Source organism: Monocercomonoides exilis, assembly GCF_001643675.1.
Source record: "Monocercomonoides exilis strain PA203 chromosome Unknown scaffold54-601524, whole genome shotgun sequence".
Classification (NCBI taxonomy): Eukaryota; Preaxostyla; order Oxymonadida; family Polymastigidae; genus Monocercomonoides; species Monocercomonoides exilis.
In genome coordinates, this window is record NW_027150599.1 from 497,627 (window position 1) to 517,759 (window position 20,133).

Consider the following 20,133-nt stretch of genomic DNA (forward strand, 5'->3'; position numbering starts at 1 on the left):
ATCGATCATATGTTTTCTGTTTTTTCAGCTGTCTTATTCTTATGTTTTTTTGAAGGAATTGTGTGGCAAAGAAATGAATTTGATAGAAGTCTTTGAAGAGATTACAGATGAAGAATGAGGATTTGAGGGAAATGATCCATTGAGCACAGTAAATGTTTTGAAAGAAGATGTTTCAGATGACGGAAGACATAATCGCGATTAAGAGGGCTTTCTCATTGTATCATGAAAAATACATCTTCTTTGTGAGCTTATCTGATTTGGTTTCAATGAAAAACAACAGGAAAGCGAATAATTCTGATGGCACTTAGGAATGAAAAGAAGAAGAGAATATCATTGCTTATTCGATAACTCTTTCAAAAAAACAAAGAAGAACAAGACATCACAATCGAAAAAACAAATGGAGTACTTATCTTTCACTTTTTTCAGCTTTGGATATCCTCGATTGGAAATCAATCAATTCCAAATTGAATGTTAGTGAAGTTACTGAGACAGAATTGGAAAGTCTTCATGGCTGCCTCATCTACTCAATTGAACAAAAAAACAGACACGATCTGTCCAACAAATCTCTCAAAATGGTGATTATTTTTCATTGTTATTTTGCTTTTCCTTCTTGTTTTTGATATCTTTTGTTGAGCTTCAAAGACAAAAAGTCTTCATTCAACACTCAGTTTTTAAAATGATTCTTTTTCTGACTCGTTGTTAATTAACAGGATGTTGATAACTTTTCTCATTTCCTTTTTGGGTGTCAAACTGTCTCTTTTTCAAATTCGAATTTTATTTGTTTCTGATGAATAACTGTTTTGGGGGGAATTCACGATGATGATGAGTGTTTGTTAAAAATATAATAAAATTAATATTTTGTCAGAATGAAAATGAAATGATAATTTTGTCAGTGCTTTTATCAAAAAGGCTTCAAATGTTGATGTGTGTGCAGAATAGTTTTTTTGAATGAAAATTGTATTTGCACATGGTGAATATCATTCTGAGAAAAAGAAACCAAAAATTCAAATAAAGCCATTGAGATGCTCATTTCAATGTTTATTTCTCGCTTTTGATGCTCTCTTTTATGTTTTCTCCATTTTTCTCTCATTATTATTTTTCTTTCCTTTTTCCTTTCTTTTTTTTATTCTTCCTCATCCCCCAGCTTCACCGAATTGATCCCCATCCCGATCTGCCCTCCCTGATACGTCCCTCTCTTCAGCTTCGTCTTCGCTGCCCTGAATCCTTTTCCCCGAGTCTGCAGCAGCTTCTCCGACGCCTTCTTGCCCCACGCCTCGCCTTTCATCTCGAAGCTGTTGTCCGCCAGCCGCGGGTCAGTAATCACATACTTGGACGGATCGACACGGCGGAAGGGGGTGTGGCGAGAGGGAGAAGGGGAAGGGGAAGGAGAAGGAGAAGGAGAGGGAGAGGGAGAGGGAGAGGGAGAGGGAGAGGGAGAGGGAGAAGGAGATGACTCGTTATTGTTGGCTGGGGATGAGCTGGGAGCAAGATTTGGGTTTGATATCATTTTGTTGTTCTTCTTCTTTACTGAAGAAGATTCTGATTCTGATTCAGAATCAGAAGAATCAGAGGAGGATGAAGAGGAAGATGAAGATGATGAATCACTATCTGAATCATCTGAAGATGAATCTGAATCTGAATCTGAATCTGATGAAGAATCGGAGGAAGACGAATCAGAAGAGCTTTCTTCATCTGAACTCACTTTTTGTGCAACAACAGTTTTTGGTACTTCTTTTTTCTCTTCTTTCTTTTCTGGTTTTTTTGAGACTTTTTCTTCTTTTTCTTCTTCGCTTGATTCATCTGAAGAATCAGAATCAGAAGAGGAGGAAGAAGAGTCAGAAGAAGATGAGTCAGAGGAAGAATCAGAGGAAGAATCAGAGGAAGAATCAGAGGAAGAATCAGAGGAAGATGAATCAGAGGAGGAGGAAGAAGAAGAATCAGAACTTTCTTCTTTCTTTGCAGAAATTGCTGGTTGACTTTGCTTCGCCTTCTCGTTTGCATTCACTTTTTTGGCTGTTTCTTTTGCTTCTTCTTTCTTTTCTGGTTTGACTGAAGAAGAAGATGAGGAAGAAGAAGAAGAAGAGGAGGAGGAGGAGGAGGAAGAGGAAGAAGAAGAGCTATCATCATCTGAATCAGAATCTGAGTCAGAATCAGAAGAATCAGAAGATGATGATTCAGAAGATGAGTCTTCTGTGTCAGTTTCAGATTTCACAGGAATTCCTGGTCTTTGCTTCTTCTCTTTCTCTTTCTCTTTCTCTTTCTCTTTCTCTTTTTCATCTTCTTCTTTCTTCTTTTCATTTTTTTCTTCCTTTTTTGGCTCTTCTTCCATTTTATCAGATTCTGATGAGCTTTCATCTGCATCAGAATCTGAGTCAGAATCAGAAGAAGAATCTGATGAATCAGAAGAAGAGGAAGAAGAAGAAGAATCAGAAGAATCAGAAGAAGAAGAAGAAGAAGAAGATGATGATGATTCATCGCTATCTTTTTCTTCTTTTTCTTCTTTCATTCTCTTTGACGGGATTTTCTGTATTTCTGTTGGAACTTTAGCTGGTTTAGCTTTTGAAGAAGAGGAGGAGGAAGAAGAAGAGGAAGAAGAAGAATCTGAATCTGAGTCAGAAGATGAATCTGAAGATGAATCAGAATCAGATTCAGAGGAAGAAGAAGAAGATGAATCTGAATCTGAATCAGAAGAAGAATCAGAACTTTCTGCATTTTTGTCTGCTTTTGAAGGGATTCCTGGCTGCGGTCGCTTCACTTTCTCATCCAAATTAGCTTTGATGGGAGATTCTTTTGGTATTTCTTTCTTTTCTGGCTTTGTTGAAGAGGAAGAGGAGGAGGAGGAGGAAGAAGAAGAAGAAGAAGAAGAATCTGAAGAATCCGAATCCGAATCTGAATCTGAATCAGATGAAGAATCAGAGTCAGAAGAAGATGATGATGAAGAAGAATCAGAACTTTCTGCTTTCTTTGAAGGGATTCCTGGTTGTGGGCGTTTCACTTTCTCGTTTGCTTCAACTGTTGCTGGGGTTGTTTTGGGGGCTGGTTTGTTTTCTGCTTTTGATGATGAAGAGGAGGAAGATGAAGAAGAAGAGGAAGAAGAGGAAGATGATGACGAAGATGAAGAAGACGAATCAGAATCAGAAGATGAACTTTTCTTTGCTTCTTTGTCTTCTTTCATTTTTTGCTGGGATGAGGCAGTTGCAGATGGAGCTGCTTTTGATACTGTTTTGGCTGATTTCTTTGAAGACGAAGAAGATGATGATGACGACGACGAATCTGATGAATCTGAGTCTGAATCAGATTCTGAGGAAGAATCGTCTGTGTCATCCTCATTTTTCACTGGAATTCCTGGACGCGGGCGTTTAACTTTTTTGGAGGCTTCCTCAACTTTCTTGATTGCTTTTGAGATTTTGTTTCCTTTTGTTGAAGATGAAGAAGAACTCGAAGATGACGAGCTCGAAGCGGAGGAGCTCGACGAAGATGAACTTGATGAAGATGAGTCAGATGAAGAATCCGATGAAGATGAATTTGACTGCTTTTTAGCTTCGATTTTTGGATTTACTGTTTTTTCATTTTCTTTTGTCATTTTCACATTTTTAACGGTTGAAGAGCTGCTGCTGCTGCTTGACGATTCAGAAGATGAACTAGAAGAGTCACTTGATGATGAAGAATCAGAAGAATCGGAACTATCTGAATCCTCAATCATTCTCTTAGATGGCGGGTGAGTAATTTTCGTAACCTTTTTAGTGACCTTTGTCTTCTTTACAATCTCTTCTGAAGAGCTGCTATCGCTAGATGAACTGGAAGATGAATCGGAACTTGATTTTGCCATTATGTTGTAAAAATTGAAATATCTTATGAAGAATCAAGTTTCAGAGTTGATCATAAACGATAAATATGAAAAATAAAAAGATGTATAAAAGATAAATTCGAATAAATAAAAATTTGTATACTATTTCAGAAAAAAGGAAATTACAAAGAATGACAATAAATACAGTTAATAATGGTCAGACAGATCGATGAAAATTCCCAAAAAACAGAAATTTAGGAATTTTCTCAGTAAATGCAATCGATTTTTTCTAATATTTAATGTCAAGTTATTATGAGAATTTCATTTAATAATTTATATTTTTTAAGTTCCATTAACGTTCAAAAGAAATTGATTTCATATTTTTGCAAACAAAATATTCACTTATCAATGCTATAAAACCTATTCATCCAAAAATTTTTAGACATATGAAATTATAGCACATACAAATCATCGTTCTTGAAAAAACTCCAAGCCTTCGATTATTTGAAAGAAAATAACTTTTAGAAAAAATAAGTTCTTGCATAATAAATTATGCAAATCGTTTTCAAACAATCTATAAATATTTCAGATAATAAATAAACTTTGTTTTGAAAGAATCTTATTGAGAACCACCGACAAATTAATCTTACATTCAATTATTCAGTTTATTAATAAATAAACAAATTTATCTTTAATATTTTTATTTATTTTCATTACTATTATTGTTATTATTATTTATCATAATTTATTTTTCACCCCATTTTTTCTGCACATTTTATAATTTCAGAGACATATTCAGAATAACTCCATTGTGAAGGCCATTTGTCTTCAATGAGAAGATGCTGCAGAAGAGAACAATCTTCGTCTTCCTCCCAGCTGATGCAGTATATTTCTGGAACTGGGGAGCAGGAGCTGAATGAGGAAAGAAAGAGAAGAAGAAGGAGAGAGAGAGAGAGAGAGAAAGGAGAGAGAAAGAGAAAGAGAAAGAAAAACAGAAAAATATGAAATATAAAAAATAAAAATTTCAAATACATAATTAAGAAAATAAAAAATAAAAATAAAATTTCAAAAATACAAATAAAAATAAAAGAAATAAAAATTTTATTTAATTTATTTTTTATTTTTTATTTTATTTCATATTCTTCACACTATTTCAGAGCCAGCAACCTCACCAGCTGTTTGACTGCTTTTGCCAATGGACTTTTCTCTGAAGAAAAAAAATACTTCGAAAAAGCGTCTTCTTCTGCGCTTTTCTTCAGAAGAGGAGAAGAAATTAAGGAATTTATGACTTTTGAGGGGAGAAATGTGAGTGAAGGAAGAGAAGAAGAAGAAGAAAGAGAAGAAGAAGAAGAAGAAGAGGGGGAAGAAGAAGAGGGGGAAGAAGAAGAAGAAGAAGAAGAAGAAGAAGAAGAAGAAGAAGAAGAAGAATTTAACAATATTCTCTTTTTTTCTTCAATTTTTGATTGTTTTTGTGGATTTTGTGAGTTGAGAATGGAAAAACGACGAAGAGAATGAAAAACGTCTGAAGTGGAATCAGTTAGTGAAGATATGAGTGAAGAAGAAGAAGAATATGAAGAAGAAGAATATGATGATGATGAGGAGGAGGAGGAAGAGGAGGAGGAGGAAATAGAAGAAGAAGAGGGGGAAGAAGAAGGAGGAGGAGGAGAAGATGATGATGATGAATTAAATGAAGAAGAAGAAGAAGAAGATGATGATGATATAGAAGGAGAAGGAGAAGAAGAATTAAAAGAAGAAGAAGAGGAAGAAGAAGAAGAATTAAAAGAAGAAGGAGATGAAGAGGAAGAAGGAGAAAGAGAAGAAGAAGAATATTCATCATTTGTGTGAGTGAAATAAAGCAGAGCGAAAAAAGGAGTGAAAAACAAATAGATTTCTCCGTCTTTGATTGAGCTGCTGCATAAATGGAGTTGCTGGGGAATGAAGGAAAGAGGAGGAAGAGAGGAAGAAGAAGAAGAAGAAGAGGAAGAAGATTGTGATGATGATGATGAAATTAATTCTTTATTCTTTTCTTCATTTTTTTCTCTTTCTCCTTCTTCTCTATCTTCTTTTTCTTCTTCTCTATCTTCTTCAATAACTTCTCTATTATTTCTCTCAGACCTTCTCTTCTTCTCCTCCATCTCCTCCATCATTTCTATCAAATTGTCCACTCGACACAGAAAAGGGAAAAGAAAGCACAAACATTGCGGAACAGAAGAAGACAAGAGGAAACTGCGAGAAGCAATTTTAGAGTCAAAAGTGAGAGAGAAAGATGGAATTTGAGGGGTTGAAGAGGAAGAAGAAGAAGAAGAGAAAGAAGAAGAAGAATCATTTTCTGAATAAAAAGAGCTGAGAGCATAGGAAAGCTTGTGAGTGACTGGAAATGGCGTCAAATTGAACGGAAAAACCGAATTAAATCTTTCTGCAGTCACTTTGAGATTTTCTTCATTTTCTTTTGAATCATTCAGAATAGAAGCCGAAAAGGGGAATTTCGAAACGGCCGTAGACAACCCAGAATTATTCCATATATTTTGACATGTTTGTTTAAATTTCCCGAAAATTGACAGATTTGACTGAAATGCGGAATTATTGCGATCACTCATTAAATCAATTGGATGCAAGTTTCCGGCAGCTTCTCTCAAAGGAAGCGATTTTAACAGCGCTAATTGGTACAAGAAATACGTCTTCAGCGCGTCTGGAACCTGTGCCCGGCTCGCTTCCATGGCACCTTTCTCAGCCTCCATCACTCTGCGCCAGTTGACCAGCGCGCGAGCGGAGTTGTTCAGGAAATTCCTTGTTATTTCTTCAGTTGAGTGGTATTTCATTTGATAAGCAATGTTTTTGGCGTCAAAAGCGATGGCTGCTTCAGAATCGAAGGAAGAGAACATGGAAAGCAGGGAGTGGACAATAGGCAGGCGGAAGGTGTGAATGCGGATGAGTCGGATGGGATGAGGAGAGGAAGAAGGGGAAGAGGAAGAAGAAGAAGAAGGTTGAGTAAAAGAACTTTCAGATATTTCTCCATTTCTTTCATTTTCTTCTTCTTCTTCTCCTTCTCCTTCGCCCTTCCCTACGTACCAAACCTTCCTCCCTCTTCCTCTTCCTCTCCCTTCTCCCCTTCTCCTTCCTTCCCCATTCACATTCGCATCCATATCCACATACTCCACCACCACCTGCACTGTTATTTCCTTCGGCACTGGCTGCAATTTCGAGTAATCTGCCTGAAATTTCACTCCAAACGAGCAATTTTCATCGGAATGGCAGAGAAAACAGTCGTTTTGGGTGTTTATGAGGCAATTGCCAGAGGAGATGGAGGAAGAGAGGCCAGAGGGGGAATAAATGTGGAGAGAGAGAGAATGGAAGGAGGAAGAGGGGGAAGAGGAGGGAGAAGAGGAGGAAGAAGAGGAAGAAGAGGAAGAAGAGGAAGAAGAGGAAGAAGAGGAGGAGGAGGAGGGAGAAGAGGGAGAAGAGGAGGAAGAAGAAGAGGAAGAAGAAGAGGAAGAGTAAGAGGAAGAAGAGGGAGAAGAGGAGGAGGAGGAGGGAGAAGAGGGAGAAGAGGGAGAAGAAGAGGAAGATAAATGTGATATGTTGTTGGATCCAGTTTGTATCGAAGGTGCAGATGAAAGATTTGAAGAAGAAGAAGATGATGATGATGATGATGAAGTGGAAGAAAAAGAAGAGGAGGAGGAAGGAGAACAGGAAGAAGGAAAAGAGGCAGAAGAAGAAGATAAAGAAGACAGAGGTGATGATAAAGGAGAAGAAGGAGAAGAGGAAGAATTAAATGAAGAAGAAGATGATGATGATGAAGGAGAAAGAATCTGTTCAATGTCAGAATAAAGACGTTGAGTGCAAGAGAGAGGAGAAGAAAGGGCAAAAAGAGGGAAGCTTTTGAGACAGCCACCCGTGAATTCACACAATGGAGCTGTTCGAATGGGATATATGGATATATTTATGTATGTTTATTTATATTTTATTAATTTAATGAATGTTTATTTATTGATTTATATTATTGACGTATGTTTATTTATGTATATAAAGATACAAAGATATAAAGCAGTGGAGATATGTTGATATTGATACATGGATGTGTATGAAGAAGGAGTTGGTTTTATATTTGGGGATCATAATAATAATAATAATAATAATAAGGATGATGATGATGACGATGACGATGAAGAAGTTGATGGCATATATCAATAAAAAAGGAAAAAATAAATGGAATAAATGAATAAATAAATGAATAAATAAATAAATAAATAAATAAATAAATAAATAAAAAGCTATTTAAAAAAACTAAATATAATCTTTTCATACATAACGAAGCGAGGTCAATGAAATGAGAGAGAGGAAAAGCGAAGATGTTGAACTGAATGTGAGATTGGATGCATTTCCAGGCAAGTTCTTGATAGAAGGGGTTGGATGAGGCTGTTGAATAGGAGAAGGAGAAAGAAAAGGAGAGAAGGAGAAGGAGAAGAAGGAGAAGGAGAAGAAGGAGAAGGAGAAGAAGGAGAAAGAAAGAAAGAAAGAATAAGCAAATGAATGAATGAATGAATGAGAAAAAAAAAGAAGAAAAAACAATGAAAAAGAATTAAAAAAAGAAAAATGAAAATGAAAAAAGAAGAAGAAAGAAAGAAAAGAAAGGAAAAGAAAAAAATAAAAGAAAAAGAAAAAAAGAAAGAAAAAGAAAAAAAGAAATAATAATAATAATAAACACAACAAAATAAAACCAACCTAGCAAAGAAGGCTGTTTGTCAGTTCCAACAGCGTCTGAATGGAAAGAGAGAGAAAGAGCACCTCTTCCAACACCTGGGCGAGTGGAGAGGAAGGAAAGAACACACCCTGCTTTGTTGCTCTGAATATGAATGAGAAAAAAAAAAAAAAAAAAAAAAAAAAAAAAAAAAAAAAAAAAAAAAAAAAAAAAGAGAGAGAGAGAGAGAGAGAGAGAGGAAGAGAGAAAGAAAGAGGAAGTGGAAGCGGAAGTGGAAGTGGAAGAGAAAGAGAATGAGAATGAGAATGAAAGAAAATAAATGATATAAAAAATATTAATGTGAGTTTAAAATAAAAATTTTAAAATTTCAAAAAAGGAATTATTTTTTTTTTTGAAAATTTCATAAAATAAATAAATAAAATAATAAAAAATAGAAAGAAAAGGAAATACCATCAATTCCACAGCTGCCTCAAATGCAAAGCCAGCAGCCGAAACGCCCTTTTCCATTGCTTCTGTTTTGGATAACATTTCATTTTTCCTTCCTTTTTTCAATTTTGACAGAACATTTGAATTTTCTGTCATTTTTTCATTTGTTCTGTTTGTTTTTCCTTGTGAATTTGACAAGTTCAAATGTGAAGAATTTATTTGAGTCAAAAGTGCTCCCCCAGCATTTTCTGTGCAAAAATTGGGTTTTTCTGAATCAGCTGCCGGAAAGTCTTCTTCGCTCAGTTTTTGTTTTTCAATGAAAAATAGCGATTTTTCAATGAAAGAAGGCAAAACATCATCAAAAAGCGAATCAATAGCTTCTTTATCTTCTGCGAATGATAGAAGAAAATTGTTGGATGGAGCAGGAATCGAACCTTCGCTCACGTCGCACACAGTGTTTATTCGAAATCCAAACTGTTTTTGTTTTTTGTCAGAAAAATTAACATCGTCAGATTGATCTGATGGTTCAGAAGATGAATTTTTTCCCCTTTTGAAAGAGCGAGAAGAGTTTGACAAGATAACAGAAGGAAAAGAAGTTGAACAAGAATCATTCAATAGCTTCTGCTTGTAACGTTGTCTTTCGAAGAAATGAACATTGTTTTCATCAAAGGCAATGACAACGATGCTGTCATAATTGCTGCCCTGCATCTTCTTCACGCAGTCGCCAACGCAGGCCGTGGCGATCTGCGGAATTCCCATCTGAAGGGAGCTGGCTGTGACATCCAAAACAATGCACACATTTATCCTTTTGTCAGTTTTGGCAGATGAGATTGAAGGCAAAGAAGAATTTGAAGGGAAAGAAGAAGGATGAACGTGTGAATTAACTTGAGAAGAATCATTTGACAATTTATTGAATTTATCGTTGCCATCGCTTAATAATGACTGTGGATGTCCGTCAGTTGAAGAAGGAACTTCTGGGCAAATAATGTCAAATGATGCATGTGTAAGCTCAGGATGCAAATGATGATCATAAAGCAACTTGCTTTCAGGGTTTATTTTATTGCAATAATTCGGAGGCACTGATATAATCAATTACAATATTAAATTTTCAAGACAGTTGCCTTTTCCAGCATTAAAACAAGTTGAGACCTTTATTGTAAATACTACAAATCGGGCAAAGCCATCTTTTCCCGCCATCCAAAAAAATAGCATACGGATTTATATAAGCTTGGCAATTACAGCATCGTATCGGTAAGTTAGGTGCAAAATCAACAAGAGGAGGATTCTGAGAAATATTGAAAGCAATTAAAATAATTTAATTCGGCAAACATAAAAATTATTTTCATCAGCAAAAGGACTAATAATTGCACCGAATTGCATTGGGAATTTATCGAGAATATCCTGATTAACAGGAAACGAAAAAGTGGTTGGCCGAACATATTCCTTTCTGCAAATTGCATTTGGAAAGAGCTTAATAAAATCGCTTCCACTTAATGTTCTTAAAAGGATAGAAGTATACGGTGGATATTCAGAGTTAATTGAATTCATCAGTTCATTAAAAATTAATATCTTTTAATTGAAAAAATTTATGATGGAATACTTCCACCTGGAAGCTGAAGTGATTTTGAGATAAAATAGTTGAAAATGCAATTCTTTTATCGCAAACCATTTTGAAAAACTGATAGAAATTTTTATCCATTTATTCTTCAATCAAAAAATCATTTCATATGTGATCATACATAAAAATTATATTTTTTTGTTTTTTTCTGTTCAAGGTTGATTTGTCAAAACCACAATCGATAACAAATGGAAAAATGTGAATGCACAGCCATGGAAAATGTAATGAATTTCAATTTGTTACGATTTTCAATTTATTCATTTTTTACCAAAAAATAGACATATAGAAGGAATTTTAAGCAATCTTTTTGTATGGATCGAATTTTACTAATAAAATAATGTATTCTATTGTTTATGTGATTTTGTGCAACAGACACATGTGAGACTTGTGGATACGATGAAAATCGCCCAATTTGTTCCAAATGCTGTGAAAAATGCCATTCTACTCATAAAACAGTGCCCATTGCGGACAAAATTGGGTTTTGTCATTGCTCGTATGATTTTTATTTGTATCTTTTTGAATGAGCCATCTTTTGCGTATAATTCGATATTTCGAGATTATCGTATGAAGGATGCCAACTGATGCCTGGTGAGTGCATCGGGAAGTCGAGATGTACACAGGTTCAACCTTGCTTTTCTTGTGATACGTGCGGACTTGCACATATTTGCATGCCTTGCGTCAAGCGCTGCCATTCGTATTTTATTTCTTTTTTTAAGTATTATTATTGTGAAACTGGCTTTTGTATTGCTTGAATTCATTTATCAGAACTCATCAGTGGAACTATAGCGGACAGGAGAAGTTTGTCTGCGATTGCTCAATGCCCACAGCACCAAATCCATGCTTTATATCAAGCGGGCTTTCATCGGTTACCGTGTTTGAGCATCCTCGTTCAATGCCTGATGGAGAAATTGCTTCGCTGAAAGTTGCTTATCCTACTTTGATTCACATGACTGAAGTCCGTGTATGAGGTCATTGTCGTTGTATTTACCTTCAAAAAGAAAGATCCATTTTTTTGGTAATGCTGTTGCGTTCTGTTTGAATAATAAGGAATCATCATTGAAGCCTTCTGTGTGATTATTTTTATATTTCATTCGATTAGTACTAAATTTTGTGAAGAGTAAAATTTTTGATTTTTGCCAAACTTTCTTTCCCTTAAATTTTTATGTTTTTTATTTAACAATCCACATTTCTTGCGAATTATTGCAGTGAAATTGAAATGAACGATGATAAATGTGATTTCATAAAATTGAAGTCTTATCTAGAAAATTCCTTTTACGTGTATTTGTCTTTATCAAAGGAAGATAAAAAAAAATGTGATGTTAACACTTTGTTTGAAATATTAAACTTGAATCTAAAAGATTCAAAAGAATCCGAAAGCAAAATTATATTATATGTTTTACATGCGTTTTCAATATCTGGAGTGTCGTCATTTGTTCGTGTTGGCCAGAATCATTATGAATGGATTTTTCGTGATGCACGCGTTATTTCGACGTTAAATAATATTTTATCTGCAAGTGAAAATAATTTTAAAAGCGTTCAAATAGCCTGTATAATCTCAAATGTAACTTCTCTTGATGATCTGAACAAATCGATTGTTGATTCGCTGATAAATATTTTTATTTCTAATGGAAATTCACAAATAGCAAAAGAAAAGCAAATGAATCCTGCTTTATGGCTGCCTTCGCTTTATCGACTATTAACAAATGAAAGTTTGATTCTTTTTGTAATTTGTTTCGTATTTAATTTATATTTTGTTCATTCAATTTCATTAACAGAAATTGCAGAAATGTTCCAAAACATGGGTGGTGTTACATTTCTAAAATCTCTTCTTTTTGACCCTTCGTTGCTGGTCAGATCTCATGTCCTTCTTTGTTTGTCATTATTATTGAAGTGCAAAGGATTGAAGCTGGTAAATGAGGTGGAATCTCTTGTTAAGCAAAACTTGAGGAGCATTATTTCCGAAGTTACAAGCATTCTGTGCAACGAAGCCTCAACATACAATCAATCCCCGAAAGTGAGTTCAGATTTGATGAAGAATTTGACTGAACAAGATGAAGGGGCAGATTTTTTCTTTTCGAATTCTGAGCTGTTTGTTATTGTTAAGTGCTGCATCTGTTCATTCCGCTTTCTGTTGTTTCAAAATGAGTCTGTTGTTCAGCGTGTTATTGAAGAAAAGCTGGAGGAGATGAATAAAGAGAATACAACTTCTGTAAGCGCGAGTGGTGTAGAAAAGCCTCAGAAATCGTTACTCTCAATGCTTCTTGTTATCATTGAGCGCCTTGACGAATTATTGGTGAAAGCGAGCATCGAGTTGAATGCCTTTGGATTCAAACTGAGGAACGATGTATTTCCTTCAGTTGCAGGCAGTGGTTCATCAACAGAACTTGATTCTGATGTGTCTGAGTCATTACAGCCTTTCTCATCAAAGGAAATTTCAAGTGAAATGAGGCTGCGATATTTGCTTCTGTGTGAAGAGTGCGAATACCGCGCCACTCAGATTTATGCGGCAGAGATATTTGTTTCTCTTTGCTTCAATGGGAAGCCAAGACTTTTCTGTGCTTTGTTCGCATCGCCTTTGTTTCGGGAGACTCTTCAAGAGATTTTTATGTGGGACTGCTGCATCAACAGAAGAAGGCATTTGACAGCGAGTGTTCAGTGCCAAAGGAAAGCAATTGATGGAAAGGAAAAAGAAGAGGAAAACAAAAACGAGGATATGTTTACTGTTGACGATGGAAATACAATTGACTTCATAAAGCAGCTTCTGTTTTTGATGAAGAAAATGTTGTTGGCTGAGTCATCAATCAAATTTGAAGAGGATCCTGATGACAATGAAAATGATGAAGAATCAGGAAAAAATAGTTTTGAAGAGGAGAAAGAAATGAAGGATAACAAATCAAAAGAAACAAGCGAATGCTCAACAGAGAATTTCGTAGTGGAAAAAGAGAAGAAGGAAAAGGAAGAAAAAAAGGCACAAGTTGATAGTGAAGATATTAAAATTATAAAACAAAGCGAAGAGAAAAAATCAATTTTACCAAAATTTGTTCTTTCGAAAAAGAATCTTCTTTTGTGTTTTAAAGAATTTTTAGAAGAAGAAGATATTCTTCAGTTTGTGATACAGTTTATTCATCATTCTAACGAAAGAATAGCTGAACTTGCAAATGAAGTGATGTTGTTATTGTTGGATTTTGAAGGATGAAGAATTCGTTCCAAAAGAAAAAATAATGATAAAGATATTCTTTTTCGCAAAAGTTTGAAGAAATTACTTTGAGCATGGAGCAAATCATGCATATATTTCATTTAAATTTATAAAAAAAAAAACGTGTCATTTTTTGTCATTTTTAATAATGTCAAATCAAGCAACTAGCTTATATCTTTGATCTTTAAATTTCTTATATTTCTCCTCAAAATAAGTTCAAAAAAAATGCTAAAGTTATTCTGTTCAATGTTTTTTGTTTCAAATGAAAAAAAAATAAGAATCAAGTATTGAAAAAAATTTTTTTGGAATTAGTTTTTGCAAATTTAATGAACATATTTGTTGTTTCTTTGCCCTCAAAAAAAATCATTTTTCGGAGATTGAGAAAATGTAATTATGGTAACATTCCGAAAGATAAAAATTATATATCCCAGGATCAAGATAATCATTATTAATTGAGCTATTTCGCGATAGCTCTATTCATTGTGATTGATTTTGGTGTAAATTTTGAAGCCTCTTGTTTTTGAAATATTTATTTTGAGGCTGATTTACATCGAAAAATTCAATGAGCGGATGTTTTAAGTCATTTTCGGAACACTTCATGAAGATTTCATCTATCATCATCATCGCGATTCTATTAATGTACCCTACAGCACGCATATTAACCTGGGTTTGGTGGGGTTGGATAGTGGAGATTCCTGCTCGTTTTTTAGTTTTCTTTGTAATTTCAATAATCCCTGTTGTATTATCTGCTATTTCTCGAATGTATCGGAATCGCAATAAGAACTATCTGCTATGGTGCCTTGTATCATCTGGAAATATTATATTAAATTGTCTCCTTATAGGCATTGTTTTATGCATGATTTGCGAAATTGTTGTGATTATTTCATATTGTTTACATATTTTCTACATCATACACAACCAATGGATATTCGCTGTGGCTGTTGTTGGACTAACAGCTATTTTCGCTGCTATTGGACTTGTTAACGGATTGACTGTAAATATCAAAAAATTCCAAATTTGCTCACCTTTATCTCAATCACTTCGAATAATTCAACTGAGCGATGTTCATATTGGATCTCGCTCAAAAAGATTCCTTCGAAATGTTGTAAACAAAGTCAATAAGCTTTGTGCAGATTTCGTTTTTATTACTGGAGATCTTGCTGATTCATCAGTGGTGTTTGATCCGTCAACTTCACTCGGTAAAAGCTCTGATGATAGGGCTTGTGAAATGGGGAACTTTAATTCTTCATCTACTGATGCATCCGCAAATTCCAATAAAAATTCACTTCATTCAAATTCTTCAGGTTGCTGTTGTAATATTTCCTACAAAAGCATCCCTCATCACAAAAGAAATCATGATCTTGAACCACTTCACGACTTGAAGGCAAGATTCGGAATTTTCCTTGTTTTGGTTTGTATATTTTTTATTTATTTATTTATTTAAAAAAGAAATTTATATGTTTTTTTTTTTTTTTTTTAAATTTTAGGGAAATCACGAATATGTCAGTGGTCAGCAAGGCTTCTTGCGCACCTTGAAGAATTACCCCAACATCACCGTCCTCAACGACGAAGAAGTGTTTGTGCCTGTTTCACCAGCGGCAAACGCTAACACCTTTCATTCAGCACAGTCAGCACATTCAGTGCGATCAGTGCAATCGTCTGATTCCTCATCAGAAGTCACTTCTGATTCTAATTCTTCTTCTTCTTCTTTATTAAATTCATCAACACCTTCTTCTTCTTCTTCTCTTTCTTCTTCCAAAGAGAAGCCCATCGAATATGTCGACATTATCGGTGTAGATGACTGCTGTTCTGCTGCTTTTCGGGAGACAGTCAACAAATACTTGCTGTTGCACCAGAAGCTGACTGAGCCGCCGACTGTAAATTCGCCTTTCCATTTCGCTCTTTCACGGAAAGATGACGATGTTGAAGCTGGTGGCAATGAAATTGCTTCTGTGAATGCGTCTGATTCATTGTCTTCTTCTTCCTCTTCCTCTTCTTCTCCCTCCTCCTCCCCCCATCTCTCCATGCACCCATCCAACACCCTGCGCATCATGCTGCACCACCGCCCACACCGGAGAACGCTGAACGACACAGTCCGCAAGATGGAGCTGGATGTGATTCTGAGCGGGCACACGCACGGCGGGCAGATTCTGATTGTGATGCCTTTTGCGAAGATGCTGTTCCACGGGGTGTATGGGATGTACGAGCTGGTGAAGGACAAGGCGAAGAGTATGAGGATGATGGGGAAGAAGGGGGTGGAAGGAGGAGAAGAAGAAGAAAAAGGAGAAGGAGAGGAAAGAGAAAAGAATGGGTTGAAGGAAGCTTGTGAGGGAGAGGAGAAGGGGTTGCTGGAGGAGGAAGTCAAAACGCAGAATTGGAATCAAAGCACAGAAAACAAAGAAATGAACACTTGCACGTTATCATCATCTTCTTCTTCTTCTTCGTCTTCATTGACTTCATTGAGCAAAGGGTCATCACGACTGAATCAGTTGCCGTTTATTTACATCAGCCCTGGGACAGGGACGGGCAGTGCTCCGTTCAGGCAAGTGGCACGCAATGAGATTACAGTTTTTGACTTTACAGGAAAAGATGAAGTTTCGAAAGATGTTTGAAATTAGTATATTCTGATTATTATTATTATTATTATTATTTCACTTTATTTTATTTTTTTATTTTATTTTATTTTTTATTTTATTTTATTTTTTATTTAATTTTATTTTATTTATTCTTTTTGAAATGATTTATTATTTTTAAGTGCACTTTTAACAAAGATGTGTCTTTTCATTGGGTTTTGAAACTTTTTGCTTATAATTTACATATATATATTTGTATTTCTACTGGAAGAGAAATATGGTTAAATAATTTTTTATTTTTCTTTTTGTTTTAAGTTTTTCTCTTTCAAAAAGCACCATCATTTTTTTTAAACTCAATTCATTTTTTTGTGAATTTGTGATGTGTAATTGTGACAATTTGCTATGTTTTTCCCAATCAATAGAATATGTTTGTCAATTTCAATTTAAAAGAGATACACCAAAAATTATTCAAAATGAGAATTTTTGCAAACGAATTGGAAATTTTTTTATTCAAATTAATAATTTTTCATTCAAATTTATAATTTTTGCGTTCGAAATGAAAAAATTTCTGGCGAAATAAAATTTTTTGCATTCGAAATGAAAATATCTTATGTTTTCACGGGAAATAAAAATAATTTGAAATTCTAAAGATTTTCATGAAAAATTAAAAAATTTCGAAAATTTTTCTTTCGTACGAAAAAATAATGACAACACAAAGTTATTTCCGATTCAAAAGTGGAAAACTGATTTTCACAAAATTTCGTGAGAGTGTGAATAAATTTTTGTAAGGCTTACAACAATTATTAATACGAATGCAAAATTTTTTATTTCGTTTGAAAAAATTATTTATTTTGTTTGCAAAATTTCCATTTTGAACGCAAAAGTTCTCATTTTTTTTGCAAAATTATTATTTTATATGCAAATTTTATTTTTTTGAATGCAAATTTTATCGTTTTAAATAATTTTTGGTGTAATTTTTTTTTGAAAAGTCTCAAAAAAGAAGATGATAGCAAATGTTATTATCAGCCCATTCAAAGTGTTCATTGTTTGGTTTTGCACAAAATGTGCTCTTTTTCAAATGGAGCATCTTTTTGATTTCATTCTTTCTTTCGAATTCTGATCAAAATAATTTGTGTCAATTATTTATATGGAACCATTTTTTGACGGGATCTAGATTTTTAAACAGTTTATAAAGATTCCCACTAACAATGTGTTTGAAAACATTATCAGTATTTACGCAAACCCTGAAAAAAAGGATTATTTCATATGAACAAAAAGCCCATTTCCAATGGTGTGGATAGGTGTGGTTAATCCCTTCCATCGAAAAAAATCAATGAAGTGGTGAGTAACAAGTGGAGTTTTTCATTACGAATCTTTACAGATTTTCATGAAGCTGCCAGAAACATCTGAATATCTTCCTTCCATATAAACAAATTGATTCGACTTCTATGGAAAACTGATTACTAATGAGAAACTTTTGAGTGATTGGAGTGATTTTTTCGTAATTTAGTGAGATAAAAAAGATTGAAAAGATAAAAAGGATGATGTTGAAAAGGAATCTTAAGAAGAAATGAAAAAAAAATAGAACATAAAGAAGATTATGAGTTAAAGTCTTTTGTTGAAATGAAAAAAATAAAGAGAAAATTTGAAGTGAATGGAGATGATCATGAAAACGAAACAATTAAATAAAAAAAATAATGCAAAAAATTAAAAAAAAGAAAAGTTGTTCGTCAAATGGATTAGTTATATGTGTTTTTCTTTTCACTATTTTTTTCAATTTTTTTATATGAAAGAAAATTCGAACTTTCAAGCTTTTTTTTGTGCGAAGCATTAAGAATTTGTTTTTCTTATTTCTTGATAAAACTGACACATATAACAAAATATGTTGGATTTATATATATAGGTGGTTAATTTTGAAATCATATTTTTTCGAATAAAATTATCAGATTAAAATTTTTGTTTCGAATTTTTGTCAATGAACATCGAAAAGAAATAACTGCAACAAAAATCATCTTTGTCTTTCTTTCCCATCAAACAATGTCTTTTGATTCAATGAAATGATTAAAACATTTCAACAAAAAATTTATTTTCGAATTCATAAAACTTTCATAATAATGCACACCCCGAAAAAAGTTATGATTTCAAAAATAATCACCCAATTGTTAAATCATCACAACTGATTCAAAACAAATGTTTTTGTTAACATAAAGATAAAGAAATCTATATAGAGCCTTTCCATTTTTCAAAGTTCTTTTGTTAATATTCTAAAGAATCCATCGAACCGAAAGTTTTGTACGGAAAATTTTGATATAAAAAATAAACACCCATATGAATGCATATATCGTTGATATACCAACACAACGTTTGTTGACCTCACATGTATTGAATGAAATGAGCTCATTGAATTTGTATTATTTGATCACGAAAAGTTAATCCACAACACATTATTTTTCTTTAAAATGACTAATTTGTTATATTCAACTCAGTAATTCTTTAAATAATATGTTGAGAAAAAAATAGTGGTTTCAAAATATTTGAAAAAAAAGAAATCTCAAAGTTTTTGAATAACCAAAAATATTAAAAAGAAAAGCTTGACAGAAACAAAAAAATGAAAACACTCAAAATCAAAATCTCATGGAAGCAATAATAATTCATTGATCATTAAATTCAATTTTTTTTTTATTTTTTTTATTTTTTTTTTAATTATGTTATATTTTATTTTTTTTAAAAGAAGAAAAACAAATTTTTTGAAAATATTATTGTGAAACTTGATAATAATTTGTTTTTTCTTGTTAAAGAATTCTCATCAAATGCAAGCTTCTCTTTGAAGCGATATTAGCAAGAAGAAATGAACTTTTTCAAAACTGGGTACTAAAAAATATCTGGCAAATGATAACTTAACGTAGTCAATGAGAATAAGTATTTAACCTATATTTTTTTTTATGTTGTATATTAAATGATAAATAAAAAACCAATAGGTTCGAAAATTAAAGAATATTACAAATATTTTTCAACTTATTTTTAATTAAAAACACCCAAAATATTTTTTATTTTGATAAATAAAAATTTAAAAAACTCATTATTCAGAAGTCATAAAAGTTAAATCTAGTTTTTAATTTTAATTTAATAAACATATGTGTGATTATTTTTGAAAACATAACTTTTTTCTGTGTGTTTATTTTAAAAAAGTTGTTGATTTTTGGTAAAAAAAGTGTTTTCAAATGCACAATTTATGACGACAGTGTTTATAATTAGTGTTTTTTCTCAAATAAAGATGAAGATTTCTTTGATAAGTTTTTTCATTTTTCAGTGTTCTTTTGTTGATATTTTAATGAAATTTTCGAATCGAAATTTCAGAAAGAAAAAATATGATTTCAAAAATAATCACCCATATCTATCATTTTATTAAATGCGTTATTAAATACATAACCTAAATGCGAAATATCTGTTTTTTCAATTTTTCAAAAATTGATCTCTCCCACAATATTTAACTTTATTCTAGGTTTTTTTTTACAAAAAAATTTGAGATTAAAAACCAAAAATTCGATTCTAAACGTGTTTTATATATTCCATTTAATAACGATTTAGGCAAGTCACAACTTTAAGAAACATTCAGATATTCGTTTTTTTTTTTTTCGGATTTTTTGTGATAGAATGATTTAACATCAAAAAATAAAACATGCTAGGGGTGAATTTTCCATTTTAAGAATCCTTTTTTTTCAATGAAAAAAGTCAAATTTTCGAAAATATTATGGTTATGATCAAACTAATTACAAAAATTTAAATTTGAAAACCGAACGATTTTATGAAATTTCTTCGTTTAATACAAATTGA

At 33.1% G+C, this 20,133-nt stretch overlaps 5 protein-coding genes across 5 annotated transcripts; 3 read left to right on the forward strand and 2 right to left on the reverse strand.

The window, feature by feature from the left end:
• Positions 1-1,457: 1,457 nt before the first annotated feature.
• MONOS_4907 (uncharacterized protein) lies at positions 1,458-4,002 on the reverse strand (the record flags this gene model as incomplete). Its single annotated transcript, XM_067875015.1, has 3 exons — positions 3,951-4,002; positions 1,529-3,851; positions 1,458-1,478 (listed from the first exon to the last, which is right to left on the reverse strand). Exons 2-3 carry the CDS (start codon positions 3,827-3,829, stop codon positions 1,458-1,460), a joined length of 2,322 nt encoding a protein of 773 aa, XP_067720403.1. The 5' UTR covers positions 3,830-3,851; positions 3,951-4,002.
• A 537-nt stretch (positions 4,003-4,539) lies between these two features.
• Positions 4,540-10,460, reverse strand: MONOS_4906 (putative Sec23/Sec24 trunk domain; the record flags this gene model as incomplete). Its single annotated transcript, XM_067875014.1, has 7 exons — positions 4,540-4,699; positions 4,937-7,700; positions 8,093-8,203; positions 8,510-8,630; positions 8,937-9,991; positions 10,062-10,197; positions 10,242-10,460. The coding sequence occupies 7 exons, from the start codon at positions 10,458-10,460 to the stop codon at positions 4,540-4,542; spliced, it is 4,566 nt and encodes a 1,521-aa protein (XP_067720404.1).
• A 194-nt stretch (positions 10,461-10,654) lies between these two features.
• On the forward strand, positions 10,655-11,781 carry MONOS_4905 (uncharacterized protein). The gene is made up of 5 exons (XM_067875013.1): positions 10,655-10,751; positions 10,809-10,839; positions 10,903-11,023; positions 11,087-11,224; positions 11,296-11,781. Exons 1-5 carry the CDS (start codon positions 10,719-10,721, stop codon positions 11,495-11,497), a joined length of 525 nt encoding a protein of 174 aa, XP_067720405.1. The 5' UTR covers positions 10,655-10,718; the 3' UTR covers positions 11,498-11,781.
• A 286-nt stretch (positions 11,782-12,067) lies between these two features.
• On the forward strand, positions 12,068-13,896 carry MONOS_4904 (uncharacterized protein). Its single transcript, XM_067875012.1, has 2 exons — positions 12,068-12,239; positions 12,306-13,896. The coding sequence occupies exons 1-2, from the start codon at positions 12,188-12,190 to the stop codon at positions 13,724-13,726; spliced, it is 1,473 nt and encodes a 490-aa protein (XP_067720406.1). The 5' UTR covers positions 12,068-12,187; the 3' UTR covers positions 13,727-13,896.
• A 259-nt stretch (positions 13,897-14,155) lies between these two features.
• MONOS_4903 (uncharacterized protein) lies at positions 14,156-16,747 on the forward strand. Its single transcript, XM_067875011.1, has 2 exons — positions 14,156-15,137; positions 15,214-16,747. Exons 1-2 carry the CDS (start codon positions 14,289-14,291, stop codon positions 16,336-16,338), a joined length of 1,974 nt encoding a protein of 657 aa, XP_067720407.1. The 5' UTR covers positions 14,156-14,288; the 3' UTR covers positions 16,339-16,747.
• Positions 16,748-20,133: the final 3,386 nt, after the last annotated feature.